This window comes from Megalopta genalis, chromosome 2 (genome assembly GCF_051020955.1).
Source record: "Megalopta genalis isolate 19385.01 chromosome 2, iyMegGena1_principal, whole genome shotgun sequence".
Taxonomy (NCBI): Eukaryota; Metazoa; Arthropoda; class Insecta; order Hymenoptera; family Halictidae; genus Megalopta; species Megalopta genalis.
This window is the reverse complement of record NC_135014.1, coordinates 34,399,718-34,422,290: the sequence shown is the minus strand read 5'-3', so window position 1 is coordinate 34,422,290 and position 22,573 is coordinate 34,399,718. Positions and strand designations below refer to the sequence as shown.

Genomic DNA, 22,573 nt, shown 5'->3' with positions numbered 1-22,573 from the left:
TTAATTTTTTTATAATTTTTATTGTTTCTATCATCGACTGGACTGCTGATTTTATGCATTTACGCGTGAAATAAAATAGTGAAAATAACAGAACTATTTAAAATCTATCGTTTTAAAGCAAAGCTCAGTATAAAATGTGCCCGTGTCTCTTTAAAAAAAAAAGACAAGAGTCCTATACTAATTTATTTGTTGTCGAACAACGTAAAATAGTTAAATTCTTATAACGTGTACAAAAATGTATCGTCGAATAAAATGTGTCCGAGTCTTCTTTTATAGACCAAGAACCATAGTAATCTACTTATGTAAGTAAAGTAACAATGTAAAAAAAGATTAAATTCTTTCGACGTGTGTAAAAATTCAACTTCCCCTCTTCCTGCATTCGATGCAGAAAATATTGAAGACTGCGCAACGATCCCCAATCGAGTAAATATACAAGAGACTTAGACGTACGAAATTATTCTTGCGGCCCGCAAACGGGTAAAACGGCCGCGTTATGTTAATTCGATATCTCGGAGTAAAGCTCGAAAGCTTCCCGATACTCGCAGCTACTTCCTGAACACTTTGCCGATTTATCAGAAGTGCCGGTAGTTACGGTAAGGATCCAAGTGGATGGTGTGCAGTTTCGAAGTTGCAGTAATAAGTTTGCCGGATGGAACGACCGACTTACCAGCTCGGATTGCATCCATTGGCACGCTGGGGTACGGAATGCTGTAAGGGTAGCCCTCCTTCCGCAAAGTTTTCGGCTTTCTTCTCGGCCTGTATTTGTAATCGGGATGTTCTTTCATGTGCTGTGCTCGTAACCTTTTCGCCTGATCAATGAACGGCCGCTTCTCGTCCTCGGTCAACAGCTTCCATTCGGCTCCTGGAACAATCGATTAGTTTCGCCAATTAGATCTACCGAAGCGCGATGCAGTTTCTGCGCGAGCACAATAGAAAATGATTTGCTACTGAAAAATTCGTCAGTTTTCTATTTACAAAAGCACATCGAACATTTACTATTGACTTATTAATAGACTGAGGATTTTTATGCGAAATGAAAATTGTCTGCAGTAATTACAAGATGCGGGAGCTACGTAGACGTTGTTTTCGTTCTTTAACACGTTCCGTGCCGAGCTTTTTTTACTCGAATCTTCACACTTTGATATTTTACTAAAACTTGATGTATTACGTGCAATTATTAATTCTCGTACACATAACAACGTAACAAAAACTTATCAACGCCCATTCTTGCGGTGGAAATTGATTCTTCGGTTCTAAATTTCTTGTAAACAATTTGTTCAGTTCACTAAGTAAACATGCAAGCGTGTACCATCGATGGTACACGTGGCACGGAACGTGTTAATGATTTTAATTATTTGGTAATAATGCTACTGTTTCTAGTGTTTCGTACTGAATTTATTAATTTTTGCCGCAAATGCACGAGATCCGCAGTCTACTTGTTAGGAATTAAATTTGATTGCCTTCGCTTTGAATATATTTAACAAATATTTATAGGATATTAAGATTATTTATTGTGAAATAAAGCGGATGTAAGTCATCAGAAGAATCGTATTATTAACAAATAGATCGTCGTTTACGATCCACGCAATCGCAGTGGAAGGAACGACAGCTTCGACAGCGAGCACCGTCTTTCTCTCTCGCTCTCTAAACTGCGTATTTGCGGGCCCGAATAAAGCAGTTTGTAAACGAACGATAGGCACTTGGATCACGCGTTCGATCAATGACTATAAAAGGCATTTGGACGCTGTGTTTACCCGGCGAAACGGCCGTGTTGTGTGACGGCGACGCCGCCGGCAGCGGCAGCCGTTATGGCTGAATTATCGACGAGGCCGTAATCGCGCCTCATTTAAATCCGCCTCGTTGACAATTGTCCGGTCGGAAAATTGCATTTTCACTTTCCGCGGCCGTAACTCGATTCACCGTGTCGATGGCTCCATCCAAGAAAACCGTTTTCATTGTCTATTATGTTCGATTCGCTCGATAATCGACAACATCGCAGATTTTTGGAAATGAAGTCTCAGGTGAAAAACGAAGTTTCGCGTCGAAATGAAAATTGTATATTGTGGAAATCACTGTGAACGAGGTAAACTTTATCATACTTTTGTGCATTGACTGCAGGGTGTAGGAACTGCATAGTTACTTTCTTATTTTAATAGATAATGAAATTTAAATTGAAATTGACATTGAAAAACTAAGTTGTATGAATAAGTGTTATCAATTACTTCGTCAACATTTTTACTCTTTACTGATCCCAATAAAATGAGGAAGCTATAATAGTTTAGTTTAAAGATTAATTTTTGAATCGTACAATAAATGATTTCGTCATCTATATATTTTAAAAATTATATATTAATTAAATATATAATATATATATATATATTAAATATATAAAATTAATTATATATTTTTAAAATTTTATGTACTCATTTAAAAATATAAAATAAATCTGTATGGGGATGTTACACGAAGAAACGCATCTTCATCTGACTTCCGTCCCCTCCAATATCCTTAGAAAATGTCAATTATCTACAAAGATTCTTCTTATCACCAATCGAAGCCACAGCGACAAACTCGGCCAGCTCAGCAAGATTTCGCTACAAAAATTGATCACCGCCAGCGCAATAATTTTCGCGAGCTCCTACGCCAAGCTCAAATTGCTACTTTCATCTCCAGTTTCTGCTATATCCATAACCATCATCCAATCAGAGAGCGGACTTCTCCGCCCACGGCGAGATCAAAGATCGACGGCAGAAAGACGCTAGCGTCTCGACATCGGCAAGCATTGTTGCGAGCGAGTTGGGCGCGACCTGGATGCCCTTTGTTTCGGCGGTTGCAACCGCGTCGTCGTCGTCGTCGGCGTCGTCGGCGTCGACGTCGCGCCGCGTCGTTTCTCGTTTGATCCGGGGCTCCGTTTCCAGGATGCAAGCGCTTCGCGCTTTGTTCACGCAGCTACAGCTAGCGCCCCGAGAACAAGTGGTAATTAATTCTCGGCGAAACAATCGACCCGTTACCGCTGAAGGAACAACAACGTCAAAGTGGAAAGGGAGGAGAAAGAGAGAAAGAGAGAGAGAGAGAGAGAGAGAGAGAGAGAGAGAGAGAGAGCAAGAGCGGGAGAGACGCGGAAGCATTTTGCCGCGAAAACATTGCTTGTTTCGGGTAAACGACTCCCCTTTCGCTACCTCCACCTTTCGACGCTCCACGCTCCTGTAAAACAGTTTGAACATCGTTTGTTCTGAACACCAGTCGCCATGTTGTTCAGCCCTTCTTTGTTTCGCGTGGCAAATTTCTGATCCCTGTTCCGCGTTTCGTAGCCTCGCGCCGTTGTTGCAGTCTTCGCGCTCCGCTGTTTTCCGAGGACAATTCGGGTTTGCTTATCTTACTTTGCGGACTCTTCTTGAAATGCATGGGATTTTGTTTCGTCGATGCAGAGTCTACAATGTAGACTCTACATTGTGAATTGTCTCTGTGAGCTCGACAAGCGAGTTGCATTGTTTTGGTACTTATTAAGCCGGTTTATGTTTCGAGGTAAAACAGTTCATAGTTTTCTTCAACTGGCGGTACGAAAATCGTAGAAATATTTTTCCGTGCTCTGCAATGTCTGAATAGTTCATAAACAAGTGCTTCAATCTTTATAGTTCGCTATGTACTATTTGCAATAGATTCTATTGTGTATAGCTTGAATCTACTGAGTATGTACGTATTTTCGTGTTACTTAGATCATTGTGAACTTTAGGAATTTTTTCCGAAGAATGTGACGGTCCTCCGTCTCTGATCGAATACCTTATTTAAAAGTGCATAAATCGTATAACTTCTGACCATTTTCACATGGCAAAATCTTAAAAAATGTCCGAGTAACAGCCTCTCGTTTTATGTACTTAAACATACATAAGTCATACATTTACAGAATCACCACGAGTTTCTGATTCGTTAAAACTGTTCTGAGAAAGAGACTGTTGTTTTTCTATGATATATCTTTCGATTTTCTTTGTTCAAACACATATGTATTATCAAAAAGTGTGCATTTGTCGCGTTCAGGGCTCGGAAGCTCTGGCGTCGAATCAAATGCCTCGCGAATGAAACATCAGCTGCGAGAAACAGGCCTGATCCGGGAGAACGCGTCGCTAAAAATCGGCGTGATCGAATATTCATTTAAAATGAAAAGTCGCGAGACAAAGGGGTGCGGAGAGGGGCGGCGCGGCGCGGCGTGGCTGCCGCGGAATAAAAGAGAATCGGGGCCAAGGAGTAATATCAAGAACGAGCACGTTCCAGCGGACACAGAGAACCGGGTCTGTCGAGGAATCGCTCAAGGGGGATGAAAGTTCCTCGATACAGAGAGGAGATACACTACCGGAAATTCGAGGCGCACCGGAGCAGATACGGGAGAGCGGGCAGAGGACGGGATTCACGTTGCCCGATGGATCTTTTACTCTTCTCTCGTTATTGTTGCTGACAGCAGCCAGCAACAATGGAAAGAGTTGCTCGGCATAGTGGAGCACACACAGCGAAAGAGCGGGGAAGAAAGGAGGGAACCGGGGCTAAACAATACGTACACGTGGTGGTGTACAATGCTCGGCCGAGGAACGAATGCGAGAAAAAGAGGGAGGAACATCCGAGATTTTTGTCTTCCGGGACAATGTGGAGCGCGCTGATAACGCATTCGAGAACGGCCGAGTGGTGTCGGACCATTCTTAATCCTTGTTCCGGGAATTTCCGATACGTTCGAACAAAAAACCGAATACACTTCCGCTTTTATTTATCCGGATTCTCTCTCTCTCTCTCTCGCTCGCTCTCTTGAAATAATCACGCTCCTCCTCTGTTCCGTTTTTATTCGACGAACTGCACTGTACGCTTCTGTTCGTTTCGCGCACAGTGGTTCATAAAAATATTTGTATCGCTATTATTTCACGGATTCCCTCTCGTACATTATCTCCTTTTTGTCTTCTATTCTACCAGCTGTACCGCATTCTGTCGTTTTTCTGGTGTTCCTGTCAGCAGAGTTAGACGGCAACATTTTGAGAATGCAACGTATGCATCAAAATGGAACGCACGCTTAAAAGTAACGTAAAAACAGAACGATCAACAATTACTTTATCATTCGAATAATTTGACAGTCTCCGTTCGAATGATTCATTCAAATAAAAACCGAAGAAGTGTTCGAATAAATAAATAGAATAATTTGTCACGAATCGCGAATGATTGTTATTCGAAGAAAATATTCGACCGAAAGGAATTCGTTCGAACGATTATATTTCAGATAAATATTTATCGATTATAAAATTATTCGAAGAACTCCGCGAGACATGACAATTGTCACTCAGACGCCTAATCAAGGCCCAACGGAAGAAATTCAGAGAAAAACGAATTAGTCGATCTTGTCCTGGACAAGCTACATCATCGGAGTCCGGAGACTTTCTGGCACCAGGAAAAATCGTGGCTCGACATCCGAAGAAAACCGGCGAGGGATCGATCCGCGAGGACGTCCGGTCGCACGTGCGGACCGAAAGGGTTTGCTTCCACGCTATTTACAGTACGGGTTATCGAATCGATACACGTTTTCCCGTGCAAAGGCAGGTACCACGGGCGAACAAGGGGCTGGTGCCCGGCGACGATGAGGGGGACGTCGACGGGGGCGGTTGGAGGGTGTCCTGGAAGGAGGAAGAGTAGAAGGGGCCGGGGACGCGAGAGGGTTTGGTCGAGGGTGGGTCGGCGTATTTGTTTAGAACAAAGCCTCCTTGGCACCGGCGGTATTAGTAGGTTGGTATTCTCGGCCAGTACTCCTTCCTTCTCTTTCCGCGCTTTTGGATAGAGAGAACCCGGACGGTGGCGGGAGAGGCCACGACGTCGACGACGACGACGACGACGACGTCGACTTCGACGATGAGGACCGGGCTTAAAGCACAATGCCGCCTGCTTTTCAGTCCTTTCGCTGGCGGACAATGCCGTTTATTTAACATCGTTTAAAAGTACAAAGCCTGTTAATTAATGGACGGGGTCGAAGGAGAGAAACGAAGCCCGGTGTCGAGGGGCCACGGGGGTGGCAGAGAAGCCGCGGACCTGCGAGGACAGCCATGGCGACCGCGCCATTGCCGGGGAACCTCCGCTCCCGGCTTTTACCGAGCCGCACCGCCGCGCCGCGACTCGCTATTGCACCCGGCATTACTATTTCTGAAGGCAGCCGCTATTAGTCCACCGCTACCGAGCCACTGGATGCCATTCTTCTTTCGTTCCTCTCTCCTTTTTACTCGTCTTCATTGTCACCCCGGCAAAACTAGGCTACTACCGCTGCTACTACCCCGCTACTGTTCTTCCTTTCTTCGTCTCCCAGTCGTCCCATCCGACCAGCCCCTTTCTTCCGCGTGTCTTCGGGCCCCGAAGAATGGAACCGTCCGCGAATCTTTGACCCACGGACTCTTTGCTCCCATTTAGCCGTCCCGCGGAACCGACTCGCGAGTAATTGCAAATTACTCGCTCCGGCTGTCTTTCATGCTCCTTTGGCCTTTTGGTCGGCTAGTTTTAAGGGCTGCCGCCGGATGCCAATTTCTTTGGCCAATAGCCTCTTTTTATTCACCCTTTCGGCTTAGAATTTCCGTCGTGGGTGGCCAGTCTTTATCCTACGTTGTTTATTAGTTACCTATTAATTACCTAAAATTAAATTCATTACCTATTAATAGGTATCGAATCAACGCAGACGTGAAATGCTACAACGTTGGTAATGATTGATCTGTTCCAATAGAATTTGGTAGGAAAGTGTAAAAGTGTATCGATAAAAATGTAATTGTATATTATATATATTTATTGTATCATACTTAGCAGAATTCAATTTAGGGTGAACTCTCATAGATTAGAAGGATAAACTAATGACAAACTAAAGAGATTATTATTTCTTGTATTATTATATCTTTAGTTTGTTATTTAGTTTCTCTTTAGTTTATTTTTAGTTTGTCTTTCTAATCTATGAGAGTTCTTTCTAAATTGAATTCTGCTGGGTATGATACTATGAACATATTACATTTATATCGATACACTTTTATTATTATTTTATACCAAATTTTATTGGAACAGAGCAATCATTTCTAGTGTTGTAGCATTTTATATCTGATTTGATTCGATACCTATTGTTTCCAGAATGAATACAGTTCACTCGGTGAGAAATTGAGAAAATTCTTCGAGTGAAAAGGTTAATGAAAAATCTACGAAACTGAGAAATTGCAGAAAGTACAACAACAGTATAATCTGCGGATCTTTATCATAAAGAATAAGAAATGCTGAAGCGTGCATCGGAGCATTCGCTATGTTTGTCGATCGATCGGCATTCCCACTCTGCTTCGAAACCTGTTCCTGACAATGAAGCGTGGAAATTGGAAAACGTTTCATCGGAGAGCGTTTCCGGTCTGAGTGGAAGTGCCACTAGAAGGAACACTTATTTCGTGTCCTGCAGGAAACACGTTTGCGGGGTAAGTTGATCTACTTCTGGCAGTGTCTTAATGATTCTTTAATTTTCCTAGTTTCTTCGGCTTTTCGAGATATTTAACTCAATTTTGACGTACAATTGACTTGCTAGATTCAAGGCTAGATTTATACAAATAGCTACATTTCAACAATAAATTTTTTATTCAACAGTACATTGTTGCGAAAATCGGCTCTAAAAATTCCCTCGAAATCTCAGCCATTTGTTTAACGAAAATGACATTTTAAGAATCCCAAACATTCCAGTTCAACCGTATTAAATTAGCGAAAAATTGGTATCGCTCGAGAAGCGATTTCTCAAGAATTAAGTAATTGAAAAGAGAAGGTGAATGTTCTTTTTTGACGCACGACTGATTCTACACAGACAATTTTATTCCTCCCATTCACGGCGTAAATACATACAATTCGCATGAAATATTCTGCCAACAAGCAAACAAGAACGATGTTCACAATTAAATTACAGTCGCACACTGATACATCGTGAAAGAAAAATTCTGATCAGGGTCAAAGATCCAATTTCCCATTCAGGAAGCACGCAGCGACGTTTACGTACGATCTGCTAAACGCGACGCATTCGCCGATAACGAGGCAATTTGTTCGAATTAGATTCTTTGTGCGCCGCGAAAAACTACTTTGTTACACGGATAATAACGCGGCTTATTAATCCGCAACGTGCACGACTCATTAATACTGGCAACAGCCTTTCGTGTTGAATAACAGATCGTTAAGGTCGATAAGCACGCCATTGTTTCCTGCCGGCGGCAACGGGAACCACGTGAACCTATCATTGAGAGAACGTAGCCCGATCCGCTAATTTATACGTGGCAAGTTGCAACATTTCTGTCCAGCCATAATTTCTTCCACGGTCGGACAAAGAAAAGAAATCATCAACGAAGCAAAAAGATCCGAACGGAAGGCGCGGTGTAACACACACATGATACTTCTGTTTATCGGATTTTTTGCGTGTTGTTAACGTGTCTCAATTAGTGCTTTAATTAGCCGCGAGGAAGACGCCCGCGTTTTTTAAGATGCACAATTTTTTTATGAAGTGTTGCTATAAGATAGTTCAAGACTCCGGCGATGAGAACATCGCTGTTCGGTTTCGAAAGCATTAATAAATTCTTACGACGAGCTTAACACGTTCAGCACCCCATATGGGTGACATTAATTTTTTAGCAATTTTGAACATTCATTTTTCTTGCAACATATTCGAAAAAACTGAGTTTAGCTGGGATATAAAAGAGCTCTGATAAATTTTAACTTTCTAATTTCGATCTAATTAATTAAATTGCATCGACTTTGTGGGAATTTTAGTGGTTGATTGTCGGCGCTGAATGTGTTAATGATGTTTACCGTCATTGATTGTTTGTATGCTAATTTATGTCTTACGCTGGACTGCGACTTTTTCTGCATTCATGGCACGTGTTAATTTCTAAGATGCAAGAAAATTAAGCAAGCGAGAATAGGTACTGTCACTGTTATATTAACCATGAAATACAAAAATGTCACTGTTATTTCATTGTTATTTAGTAAATCTTTCACAGTTTCTCCAGTTAAAATTTATCAACATTGTCTCATAAATCGTCCGACATTAAATTCACAGAAAGTCAAACCGCACACTCAATATTCCATAAAAAGGTGTGCCTAATAAAATATTGAATTATAATCGTTAATCGTCATTCATATTACTCTTTTATTCATATCGTAATTATTATAAATTATATATAATATCTAACGAGTTATAATACTTAATAATTAATCACTTTACTTTCTACACAAATCTGACTTTTGTTCCTAACAGCCATTTATTCAGTTGACTAGCCGAGGATTGACTAATTAGGCGATGATTTAAACACACTGAGTCAAAAAGACCCGGTAACGGCAGACCAGGCGTTAACAGTTAAAGAAGACAAAAATTGTGTGTCGGACGTGCAGAAGAACCGGATGAAACGCAATCCAGTCGCCGAGGAGAGACTTAACGACGCGCAGTTTAATACACTCGCCAATTAATCTAAACACCCCTCAAGAACACTTTCTCGCCACTTTGCCGAGATTGTTCCCGTTGGTCCGCGATCCCCGGCGAGTCTCTCGCGGAATAGCGTATCCAGCTTATGCAGAAGGAGAGAGCTTTCAGGCTGAAGAGCTTAAAGCTTGCTCGGGGACGATCATTTTTAATCACGCGGAGACAGATGGAGCGCGACCGAGAGAGACTACTGGAAGAGATAGAGTAAGAGAGAAAGAGAGAGAGAGAGAGAGTAAGAGAGAGAGAGTAAGAGAGATATAGGGTAGAGAAACGGGGGTGGAGGACTGCCGTGTACCTGTGTGCAGGCGTTTTGTGTTCCCGCCTTTGTCGCAACGGCGCCATTGTTCCCGCGATTCTATAGGATCGCAGTGTCGGGGTCCTCCGCGAATTGTTTTCTTCGCGAATCTTGCGCTCTCTCTCTCTCTCTCTCTCTTTCGCTCTCCTTCTGTCTTCTCGCTGGTGTCCTAGACACGATTACATCCACTTTTCTCAGGATTACGCGAAAACCGAAAATTCCAGCCCCGCTCCCCACCTCGTTCCTCCCAGTTCCAGGCGCGCCGTGAATTTCGCGGGGATGGAACCTCGAACTGTATCGCTCGCGACGGAAACAATCGCGAACTTCCGCGAAGAACGGAAGTCAGCTGTGAATGGAATTAACGCGCGCGCGAATGCTGATAACGGGGATACGAATTGAATGTTTCTTGTTCCTTCGAGCGGCGCCCTATTGTCCGACCGGTACTCCCACGCCGTGACGTTTTTGCGTTTGTCGTTCAATCGGAACGTCGCCGTGTCTATTTTAGAACTTGTGTTTCGACATTTATTTCTATGTTTGGTATTTCGAGTTTTAAGTTGATGCTGGCGAAAAGTCGCGAGTAGAGACAGAGGGTACGTACAACGGTTTTGATAAACTTTTCGTGATAAGGAGACTGCGGATTTTTATGCGAAGTGAAAGCGATTTACGATCGTTGCGGGAAATGAACAGCAAATAGAAAATTCTCTGTTCCTGTAACAATTTTAATAGATTCACGATAATATATCGGCACCCCGAAATTTCTTAAATCGTCCTGTTAGTTCGAGCTTCTTTTTTCATTTAGTGCATAAAACAGTGCAGTCTGGTATTAAGGAGAGACTGTGGCGTGAGATCGAAATTGTTATTTCATTAATAGAATCGTTCTTTAATTTAGATTTTTTTCAGTAATCTGTAATAAGAATGCAGATTTTCATGCAAGCGATGAATTTTGTCTAGAATCCTAGAATCGGATAGATTGTCAGACTAATTCTCTCAAAAACAAAGCCTCAAATGAAAAAATATTAAAGTGCATTTGTTTTTACAATAAGTAGACTACCGAGTTTTTGCATTTATTGCAGAAAAGAGTAAATGAAACACAAACCTGTAAAGACTTTTATAGAGTCTGAATATATTGTTACATTATTTTTGACATATTGAGATTATTAAACGTTTTTAAACATTTAAAAAAAGACATGCTTTGGAGATATTCTACTATTTCATACCAAATAGTATTATCTGCAATACTATTATTATTTAAAAACCATGTTACAATTCATAGTTACCAAATTATAATCGGAAAAATAAAACTTTAAATGCCTTTTCCTTCAAAAATTATTGTTTAGACATATCTGGGCATTGAATTAGAGCAACAATATGTTTACCTAGCTTCTGTCGTTTGCACTTGACACAGAAACGTCTCATTCTACACGAAGATCTATTCATTAATCGACAGCACCCCCAAAAAGATCGCCGAACAATAACGTAGAACCTCGCCGCTATTCATTGTACCAAACCGAACCCGGTCTTCGAGATCACCCTAAAACGGCTCTGCCATATTCTCGCGACATCATTCGGACCGAATTACTCAGGAGCTGAGGACGCGGCCAGACGAAACGGCGATATACAGTCGTCGTCCCACCGCGGCATCGATCCCGGTAATTCCCCTTCGCGTGTCGTCCTTGCTTTCCTTCTTCTCGCCCATCGTCTAAAATACCCGGGCCTATTGTCGTCCGGTAAAAACGCACGGAGAACGCCACGCACTATTACAATACAAGGGAGCACGAGAGAGAGAGAGAGAGAGAGAGAGAGAGAGAGAGAGAACGCACGTTCGTGCAAACGCATAGGCGAATCCACGCGCGGACGCGCGTGCACACAAACGCGAACGCGAACGGACGAGCGAAGAAAAAAAGGAAGAAGGAGGGAGGAGGCACGCAGGGGTGGGAAAGAAAGTTGACAAAGAGGGAAGGTGGTGTGTGGATGCAGTGGATAGAGCGCGGTGTGTACAAACACGGGAACAAGGATGGCGCGAGGGGGCGGAGGGACCTGGCCAGAAAGAAAGAGAGAGTGAAAAGCTCCGGGAGGAGATAGGAGGGGAGGGAAGAGGAGACTCGAGAAGGTTGGAGGCAAAGCTTTCATCGTAATGAAGTATTTCTGTCGGTTCCCGTAGCCTCTCTCTTCGTCCTCCGAGTTCTTTCGCGTGCGTTAAAGAAACGACTTGTCGGTTTTGCGCGCTCATCGACGTTGAAGCGAATAGAGGGCCACCGGGCTGCGAGCGACAGAAAGAGAGAGAGAGAGAGAGAGAGAGAGAGAGAGAGAGAGAGAAAGAGGGGAGGAAAGGGGACATTCATCCTCCCGCGCGCCGAAGGACAACCCTATTTAACCCTTCGAGTCGAGCGGAGTCGCTGCGTTTTCTACGCTTCCCGAGAGCGACTCGATTTCCCTTCTTCCAGCGACTTTCTGACTGGCTTAAAATTGGTTCGACCTTTCCGTGGTGTCTCGTTAACCCCTGCGCCTTTAGCCCTCCGATAGGATCCACTGAATTTCAAGCGATGCTTAAAAAACAAGCTTCTTCACTATTTTTAGCGAATTTAGCTTCTTCACAGATTTTACTTTCTTGGATCGAATGAATGTATCAATATCCGATGCAATCAGATGTAAATAAAGTATTTGAGAAATGTCTGAACATATTGTACAATAGAATGTTTAACTGCAAACATATTGCAGGAGATTTTTAAAAAACCAAAGTCTAGTACGAATTTATTAATTTATTTTCTTCATTGTGTTCGATGTTCCCCATTTTCCACATGCGTGACAATCTAGTAGCCGTTCGTTAGGAATCAAATTCTAACGATGCTAACTAATATTAACATTTAAGATAAATGCCCTCAATTGCGCCTAAATCGATGATTCACAGAAACACACTCCCTAAGTCATTCAACGAACAAATTAAAAAAACGATGCACAATCTCCATACGTCTACGTAATAAAATCGAGATGCAAGTTATGCAAAGTTTTACGCAACACATGGTAAAAAGGAATGGTAAAAAGGCTTCGATTCAGTCGACGCAATTAAGCCAAATTGGTGAAGCGTGATAAGACAGTCAATCTGTTGATTGTGTGCGTCTCTCAATCCCATCGATTCTCATCAGCGTCCCCTAAATTGCTAACCAAAGAGACCGAGTAACCACGCCGGGGACAGTTTCATCGAATCAAATTCAAAGAAGGAGAACCCGCGGACGAGCAGAGAAAGGATGGCTGGCAGTGCGAGGACCTGGAAGTTTCGCGGCAGAAACACGATCGCGGGAGAGTCCAATAACCAGATTAGCTTCGGCTATTTCCCAATGGAGCGATCTCCTCCACTCGACGAAACGTCCAGGTCGCACCCTCAATCTCGGTTCCGGTACAGTTTTGCGCCCCGAGGATCGTGAAACGTGTCGAACTGCCCGGTCGAAAGATAAACGGGGATGGTCATCTGCTAATCGACGTCGTAAAATTGGCAGTCGACTATCGGTGACGACGTTTCGCGAACGCGGCGGAGTCTGTGTTTATGCAGCGGAGATGTTGGGACATTTTTGCGACGAAGTCGTAGAACTTTTGGTGGAATTGTGGTAGGGCGATGGAACTTTTTTTAAATTGAAGTTGAAATGTTGCGGAATGAGAGAAAAATAAGTAGGAAGAGCGAAGGATAGGGTTTCGCTTTGGAAATATTTAGCAAAGTTCATCTTTCGATGAATCAAAATTTAGTTTGATAGCTCGATTTCTATAAATAATTTTAAGGCCCAAACTGGCCCGTTAATTCTTACACTTATTTCTCTCAAATTTTATAACATTTCTGCATTTATTTGAATCGGGTTTCGTTATGCTAACTTAATTTTATTGGGAGCTCTGCGATTTCGTAGAAAAAGTGACCGAACGTACAATTTCCAAAGGCTGATTTGTCGAAATGCCAAGTTCAATAATTGTTTTCAACTGAAAAATTTATTTGTCACCTTTCGTTCTTATTTTTCTCGTATTCTACAACAATTCAGCTTTTATTTAAAAAAAGGTTCCATCAGTCTAGCTTCATTTGATCAAAAGTTCTACGATTTTGTAGCAAAAGTGAGCAAACGTTAAATATTCACAGAAACGTCAATTTCGACGGTTGTTCCCGAGTTAAAAATTAATTCGCCACACATTATCCTTACTTTTCTCGCATCCTACATCGTTCCGCCTTCAATTTGAAAAAAGTTTCACCACTCTGTCTTAATCCCATCAAAAGTTCTACGATTTTTTTTTCCACAGTGCGCCGCTCGAGTCGCTGGCTTCGCGTGTAATTGTTTGCACGATGACGGGGAACACGTTTGCTTATTGTTAGCGAGACACCGGTATCGGCCTATTTGCACTGTTAATTACAGCGTCGCGGGCGGCTAATTGCGCGACACATTTGTTCGGCCGATCTCCGTCTCTTCAACTAAATTTAAAAAGATACTCGACGCAAATACATTCGATAATTCGCTATTAGTCTTATCGCTCGTTCGAGCACCAATTATCGATAACAGCGACTAAATATGTGTTAATAGAAGTTGGGTTTCGAGTCGCAAGCGAAAATTAACGACAACAATTTACATGCACGAAGTGCGTCCATTCAAGAATTTTGAATATTTTCGTCCCACTTTCGTTTCCATAGCATTTATTTAATCGCTTACTAATTTCTACGAAAATTATTATCTCTATTCGATCGAACAATAATATCCAGAATTCAATGATAAACTATTATTCGGAATGTAATTTCGTTCGATGATCTATTCTTCTAAAACTTTTAATGTTCTGCATTTAATTCTACATTTAATTCTATATTCATAATTCTAGATTTAATGTTCTGTAACATTTCGACTTTTTCGGTAGATTCGAAATCTTCTGCTGTTTCGTTTTAATCGGCAAAATATGCTGAATTCGGATTTTTCCAACATCTCGACGAAACGAAATTACATCGTGGACAACCGAACAGCTATTCCGTACGAACCAAAATGTTTTTCGGGGAACAATGGCCTGTCTATTCCAATTAGCAACGAGTGCAGACCGGTACACGGAAACCATAGACAGCGAAATAGGCAAGGCACTCAATTATTTACCCGCGTAGGCGTGCACGATCGCGGTTGACCAGCCGTTTATATAGTTTAGTCGAGTACGGTTTGCAACAGAGTGCAAACTTTTCAGTCGGCCAACTATCTAACACGCGGCGCGGCGGTTTCGCGTGTTCGCGTGCTCCAACTGAACAGTCCGCCAACTAAAAGTCGATGGTGTTTGTCGAGCCTGGGCAAACGAACCCGGCCGAGCTCGCTCCGAAACCGTGCCGGAATGGAAATATCACCATGGTGGAAAGCTTGACCAGGTTTCCTTGCCCGCCAAGATTCTGCCGCAGAAATTTTATTGTTATTAGAACTCTGTACAGTTCTCGCGGCGACCGTAAAGTAACCGATTTATCGACCGTGGAGCCGATTTCCCCGGCAAATCGTTTAGGCAATCGTGCGGGAAAAGTGTTTACTCGAGATCTACATAGTTTCATTCAAGACGGGCTTGTTTCGCGAATTTACGAACGCGATACGATTCGATTAAAATATTCTCGGTGTCGGCGCGACGACCGCGCGAGTGTGAATTTCGGATTTCTTGCACGTTTAGATGGGACCGGATAACCGAGTTAAGTGCGACAGCGATAACGAAACGTGGAAATATTTGGCTCGTTATCGAATCACGGTTATCTATGTAATTTCTTTATATTGTTGCTTCCTCGGAGAGTGAAATGAGGTTTTCTATGCGAACCAGAGGGTTCGTTGTGTTAACACTGAATTGAAAATGCTGGAAATATATCTCTACAGTTTAGATTATACGATTCAATTGTTGAAACAATTCACAAGTTATCTTACGAGTTATTTTTTCGCTGCAACAGGAATAATTATGTTTACAATGTGATTGTTCGGACTGTCGATTACAGCGAAGTAGAAAGTCTTGCGTAATCGATCGTGCGTGATCATCAAAGAATTGTACGCTTCGAGTAACAATCGTCAAAGCGATTGTATAATGAAATTTGTCGCGTGGTATATAAAATGCCAGGTTTCTTATCAGTCACAAATTTCAAGGGGCTCTCTTGCGACTTTCTTGCATAACTTGTACGCGTGCCGAGAATTCTATCGAAATCGGTTCGCGTTGTTGCCAGTCGCATATAAAATAAAATTGAATTTCGCCAGTGCAAACAATTTTTAAAAATTCTCTTTTCATCGAACAAAATTCTTTCGACTGACGAAGTCCAATTTTACTTCATCCGCTGTGTACGTTTATACTGGAATCTTGCAAATTTCTATAGAAACAAAACCTTGGTTGCATATTACACGAAGAAAAAATTGATTTTAAAGCGTGCTATTTTTTCGTCCCGCGGGTTGTAGGACGAATTTTCGCCGCATCAACCGATCCAGCCGAAACCGCAGCAGCATCAGCGTCGCACGTGCAAAGAGAGCGAAAACCTTGAAACACAATCCCGAAAACGGTCTGCGATCGAGTGTCCATTTGCAGGACAATGCGTGGCACCGGCTGCCCCTCCCCTGACCGGAAGCCACCAAACGAGTTACCATTTTCCCCGGAAACCGCGAGAGTCGGTTGAGAAGAGGAATAAGAAGAAGAAGACGAAGAAGAAGAACACGAAGAAGACGACGACGAAAAGGAAGAGAAGCAAGCCGAAGCATTCCTCGCGAGATTCCAGCGTTCACGCGAAGAGTGCTCTCTCGGGCGGAGAGGCGCATCGGTTCCTCGGATCTCTTTTGTCGTCGTCGCGGCGCTCTTTCGGCGCCTGGAGAGGGTCGGAGGGCGGGCCGGGGGTAGAACGGGCGGCCGGGAGAGGAGGGCCGGGGAGGCGTGGGCGGCGAAGGGAAGCGGGCGGCTGCAGGATGAAATTTGCAAATGCTCCGACAAGCCATCGCGGGTAGCGCGGACACGGCGGGGCTGCGGAGAGGGATCGGCGGGGGTGCGGAGAGGGTGAGAGAAGGCGCGGAGGCGGCGGGCGTTCAGGTGGGGTTGTATATCAAGCAGAAATGTACGCAGCGCGCCGGGGACATGGCGGTAAAAGAGCGACGAAAAAGTGTCGCTTCGACAAAGGGTGCAAGCTGGAGAAGAGAAAGGGGCGAGGGCGGCTCGGAGGAGGCAGAAGAGGATCGAAGGGAGGAGAGGAGTGAGTGAGTGAGAGAGAAAGAGAGAGAGAGAGAGAGAGAGAGAGAGAGAGAGAAGGGGTGGAATATCAGCGGAGGGAGGTGGTTCGAGCGTGCGCGCATCATTTTTGCCGAGGAGCAGGCACTTCCCTTATTCGCCGTCGCCGGGGGAACGAAAAATGGGGGTAGAAGAACCGAGGCGAGGAAGAAAATGACGGATAAAGAAGCTTCGAGGGGAGCCGCGGGAACTGGGCTTTGTCGATTCCCGGGTATTTAACGGAAATACCAACCGGAATACCTTCGTCCCCGTTCGTCTTTATCTCCCTTTCTTTTCCCGTCGGTTCACCCCGCGCGCTTTCCCCCGCGCGAGCACACGGGAACCGTGTGTCGACGGCGACGAATAATTCGAGCGTGTGTCGATGAAGCAGAGCAGAGTCGCGCTGGACCGTCGACACGCAAAGCAAGGAATCCTGAAAGGGATGAATCGCGGGGAGGAACTGCCGCGTTCGAATAGACTGCCGAGCGCCGCGCGTTCGAACCAATCCGTCGTGTTTGAATCTCGAAAATGCGATTAACGCTGCTGTGTTCGCGGCGACGCGACGCGTTCCTTCCTCGCTTCTGTATACCTTTTTTTTTCTTCTCTTTCTCTCGCTCTCTATCTCTCTCTCTCTCGCTATCGCGCGCGCGTGCTTTCTCTTTTGGGCCCTCGCACCTCGCTCACGCGCTAGCTCGCTATTTCGACGGATGAGCTTTGAACGATTGTTTCGGGGGAAGATTTTTTTGAACCGCGCTCCGTTTGCCGCGCCCGTTTGGATTCGCTAATTGCTTTCGGGGCTGGAAGAACGAACGCTCTGTGCGACGGGTTCTCTTTGCGTTTCGCCGGGTTTTGTCCGCCGATGAATGTTGTCGCGGCGATGACATAGATGTTTTCGGCCGGAATTGTTCTGTTAGGTGATTTATGGTACGCGACCATTTGACGGAGACTGCGCTCGGTTTCGTAAAGTTTCGTTTGAAATCAATTTCGAAAGAATCTCGCGGAAATTCCAATTCCATAATCTTTATTTCACGTGCTAGGACTTCCGTTTTGTATCGACACACAGATTATCTTGCGGAAATAGTCTGCTTGTCGGTCCTTGTTTCGGCAGTGTTCAACAGAAATGGCGCGTCATTAACACTGGAACTACCAAATCGGTCAAAATGATGAATTCCAAATGTATATCTTATAATTCTTCCGATTGATACGTCGTTTTCGTGGATAATCACTACACCGCGGATCTTTATGCAGAATAAAAATTCCCTACCTCCATTGCAACAAACAGAAGTTAAATAAACATTTATTTTTATCCGTAACTTTTTCTTTAATCAGTTGAAAATAATCGAACGGCGTGGTTCAATTTTTATCTTGCGTTTAATGTGTTGTATTCGCCCTACTCGGTTTTATTATAAATGCATAAATTCCGCAGTATAGTAATCGCTGAATACGTTTATTTGTTCAGGTATATTTCGCAAACGCAGTATTGCTGTTTTGAAAAGGCACCACAAATCAATCACTAGACTGCAGATTTTCTGCATTCATGACAAAATTAGGTGGTTGCAATTTAAAATAGAAGAAAGATTCAGAGAATTTTAAAACGTGAATGTCTGATTTTTAATCTGTTCAAGCGATTAAGGTAAGATTAACTTAACTCGGATTGTACACAAAAATGGACATTTTGGGAAGAGGAGATCCGATTATTCGAGCTTTGCGGTTCGTTTTTTATAATTGTTGACAATCTATACTATAAAAACGAGTGGCAAGGCTCAAATTGTCTATTCTTTGTGCAATTACGAAGAATTTACTCGCGTCAATTTAACTTAACTTTTTACTCGCTAAGAATTTACTGTATTTAGTTTCTGTTTCTTGCAACTAATGCAGACAATTTGTATTTTGCACATAAATCCGCCGTCTACTAATCAGTTTCATTGCACGGTCGTTCTGAGATATCAGAATTAGCTGTTCTCGTTGTATTTTTAGTTCGAATGATGTAATATATTTAACACACTTCAGAACGTATACACTTTAGATTACAGCAGAATCGATACGTGTTTACTATCAATTTTGAATTCGTAATCATCGAAGTTCTACTGTATCATGTTTCCTACGATATCGCGCGTTATCATACGATTTCACTGGACGTGGAATCTCTTGATACTGTCTCGATTTTTTGAGACAAGACAATACAGTATGGACATTAGTCTCGACGGAAGCCGTGTGAACGAGTTCGATCGAGTTATCTCGAAAGCTGCGTGATTCGAGTATCGATAAGTCGTAAATACTAACCTAATCTCTTGGAGATCTCGCTGTTGTGCATCTTGGGGTTCTCCTGCGCGATCTTCCGTCGCTGGAGCCGTGACCAGACCATAAACGCGTTCATCGGCCTCTTAATGTGCTCCACCTGCGTCTTCTTCGTGGTCGGGCCGAGGGGGCTGCCGAGGCCAACCCCCATGGGGCCGACACCCGCGCCACCGGGTGGCGACGTACTCGGCATACCCTGCATACCGCGCAGGGTCTCCGTGAAGGAGCCGTCGCACATGTTGCCGCCGGCTCTGTAATTAAACGCAGCCACCAATTAGTAACCCCAGCGGGCACGTTAATGGGACACGCCTACGTGAAAACAGCCACCGACGACCTCGAGTCCGAGTGACCGAGGATCAACGGAGAGACCGGGAAAGATAGAGAGATGGTCAGAGAGAAAGCGAGAGAGAGAGAAAGCAAGAGAGAGAGAGAGAAAGCAAGAGAGAGAGAGAGAGAAAGCGAGAGAGAGAGAGAGAGAGAGAGAGAGAGAGAGAGAGAGGGACCCGAGGGCATCGTGGAGTGTCCATTGTTTCGACACCGGGTCCGACCGACGCTCTCCGTCGGAGACAAACGTCGTCCCCATCTGATTTACGATCTCGACGACGTTATCTTGCATACTTAGCCTCTTGATGCGTCTTGGACACTGATACACCGACCGACCAGATCGGGATTTAGATTGTTTATGGCGATTAGCACGATTTTGGGAACTTGCGATGACCGATCTTTCAAATGCTTGGCAGAGATTTAGGGGTTGAAGATGAAGAACGATCTTTAAATGACGCGGATGTGATAGGTATCTTTGCAAAGAGAACCGTGGTAATTCTTGCTGCAATAGTTCTTAAGTAGTCGGACACATTTATATTGTGAGACAAATTGTATCGCTGAACCCACCATGCCGGTCAAAATCACCGCTTTCATATGATGTATTTTAAAATCGTTGAAGTTACAAAGACTCTTCTGTGCGAAACTTGTTCTGCAATCAATTTGTTAATTCGATATCCATTGTAATTAAAGTAGTGAGGAGTATGAAATAAATTCAGTCTTGTCTTATTCGTAGAACAGCACACATTAGTCGCTTTTAATGTTCGGTTAGTTTTGTGTTAATACTTTGGTTACTCTAAACGTTTATTGGATATTTCAAATATTAGGTTATTGTTTGTAACGCGCAAAGTAATGAAGGAACAGCTCGCCTGTTCCTTTTTTTGAAACTCTTATAATTAGACTGAATTTTTATGCGAAACAAAATTCATTTCTCCAGCAATTGTTACATTTATTTCTTGAATAATTTCAGTGAGTCGAAAATAATACCGATGTAGCTGATTCTAAGTTCTGTCAGTATTTCCATTGTCACAAATTGTATCTACTCATTTTTGTCATAAATGCATAAAATCCGCAGTCTAGTAACGATTCTCAGTTGAATCGAAATAATATTAATAAAAAGGGAACACGTATTTCAGCGGATTGTAGATCTGTATTTTCACTATTTTGTAAAAATCAGAATTGTTTCGTCGACGATGGAGCTCGTTGTAACTCAAACAAGATAAAAATGCTGCTAATTCTTTTTAATGAAATTATAAATGCGTCGAACTGCAAAGAAATCCTTCTTAATGAAAATATTATTGTGTCGAACTGCAAAGAAATTCTCCTCGATGAAATTATAAATGTATCAACATCCACAAAGAAACTCTCTTCAATATAAGTACAAATGCATCGAACTCGAAAGAAATTCTCCTCAATTTGTTTTTCTTTTTTTAAATCAAACTCCAGAGAAACTCTGCTTAATGAAAATATAAATGTATGCAAATTCTGAATATTTTTTCAATTGTATTTGTAGAATATTATAATCAATTTTAGGGTGTATTTTACGATGAAAATGTAGTCAGTAGAATCTATTGTTTAAGCCTATTGTATAGTATTGTATAGTATTGTAAGCCTGGTGTCTTTTTATTGTCTGAACTATTTATTGTCTGAAAATCGAAATTTCTCGAACTCCGCAGAACATTGCAGGATTAAATGGATACAAACCTGTGATTAGAGAATGCAAACACCAAATAAAAAGTTGCACACTATGTTATTAAAATAATTTTGTATCCAGTTCGCACAAAGGATTTTATTTCTGTGGTTCTAGAAATTCCGTGAATTGTGTTCTGTTATTCACGCAATTAGCCCTCGCAAAACCTAGATTATCCTTAGACCGGCTAACCGGGTAGCAAAGCGTGCGTTTAAAGCGGATTTGAACCGGTCACGACGATTTCCCTGAAAACGCTGGCATTCCAGCCTGGTGGCTTTTAATTGTGCGCCACCGACACGCAGAAGAACCGAGCGAGGGCACTCGTGCAGCCACTCCTCACGGTCCTGGTAATTGCTTATTCGTTTGCTCTTTGATTCACAAGCAAATTAATCTTATCCTTTCCTCGTATCAAAGCCATTAACCAATCTCGCCGCGTTGCCTCTCTCCGCCGTCTTTTTACCCTAAATGTCACCCTTCGTTCTGCACGCCTCGCTCCAACAGTCCCTCTTTTCCGTCTGCGACTCCTACGATCCTCTCCTTCCCTCTCTTTCTCTCTCTCTCTCTCTCTCTCTCGTTCTCCTCTCGAACTAATACAATTACACGCGGATCTCCTTGAGCATTCATTAAGAAAAAAAACCTGTAGTGGTTGAGGGAGTTAACCCGGGGGCGGTAGTTACGATTTTGTAGGGTTAGAACCACCCCTCGGCCAGGACCACCCTCGAGTGTCATTCAGCTCGGATTAATAGATACGTTGGTTAGCGAGGTTGCAAGGGTGCGAGGGAACGAGCGAGAGAGAAAAAGGGGGTGGCAGGGGGTGGAAGCACCAGCGGTTGCTTGCGAGAGAGCCCAAGGGTGCTCGGGGGTGGCACAACGGGGAGAGAGAAGATGCTGGAAGTAATGGCTGTTGACAACGAGCGACGGGGGATTAGGAAGTGCTAATTGAATGTTTAGATCCCGGCTCGAACGACCCACGAACCCACACGCAGCAATTTATTGCTCTCTATGAGGGAATCTGTATTCGCGACGGGAGTAGAGTGATCGAGATCCTTGCGGAGGATTTTTAAAGGATCCGAGGAGTGGATCCGGCCGATTTGAAGGCGGCGACGCGAGGCGAGACGCGGGGCTGATTTAATTCGATCAATCGGGGAACATTGGTTCAGGATTTTTCATCGGATCAGCTATAAAGTGAATTTTTATCAACGTATACAGATACGTTAATATCTAGATATTGTGTGCTTGGAAAATTAATTGAAGTTATTGAAAATGAGTGACG

General features: G+C 43.2%; 1 protein-coding gene across 1 annotated transcript in view; it reads right to left on the bottom strand.

The window, feature by feature from the left end:
- The window catches only part of LOC117225487 (uncharacterized), a 47,006-nt gene that overhangs the window by 22,864 nt on the left and 1,569 nt on the right, over nt 1-22,573 (bottom strand). Inside the window, exons 2-3 of the mRNA XM_033479080.2 lie at nt 19,275-19,540; nt 668-862 (exon numbers count right to left, since the gene is read on the bottom strand). Coding sequence (XP_033334971.1) covers nt 668-862; nt 19,275-19,540 — 461 coding nt within the window. The remainder of the gene's footprint in view (nt 1-667; nt 863-19,274; nt 19,541-22,573) is intronic.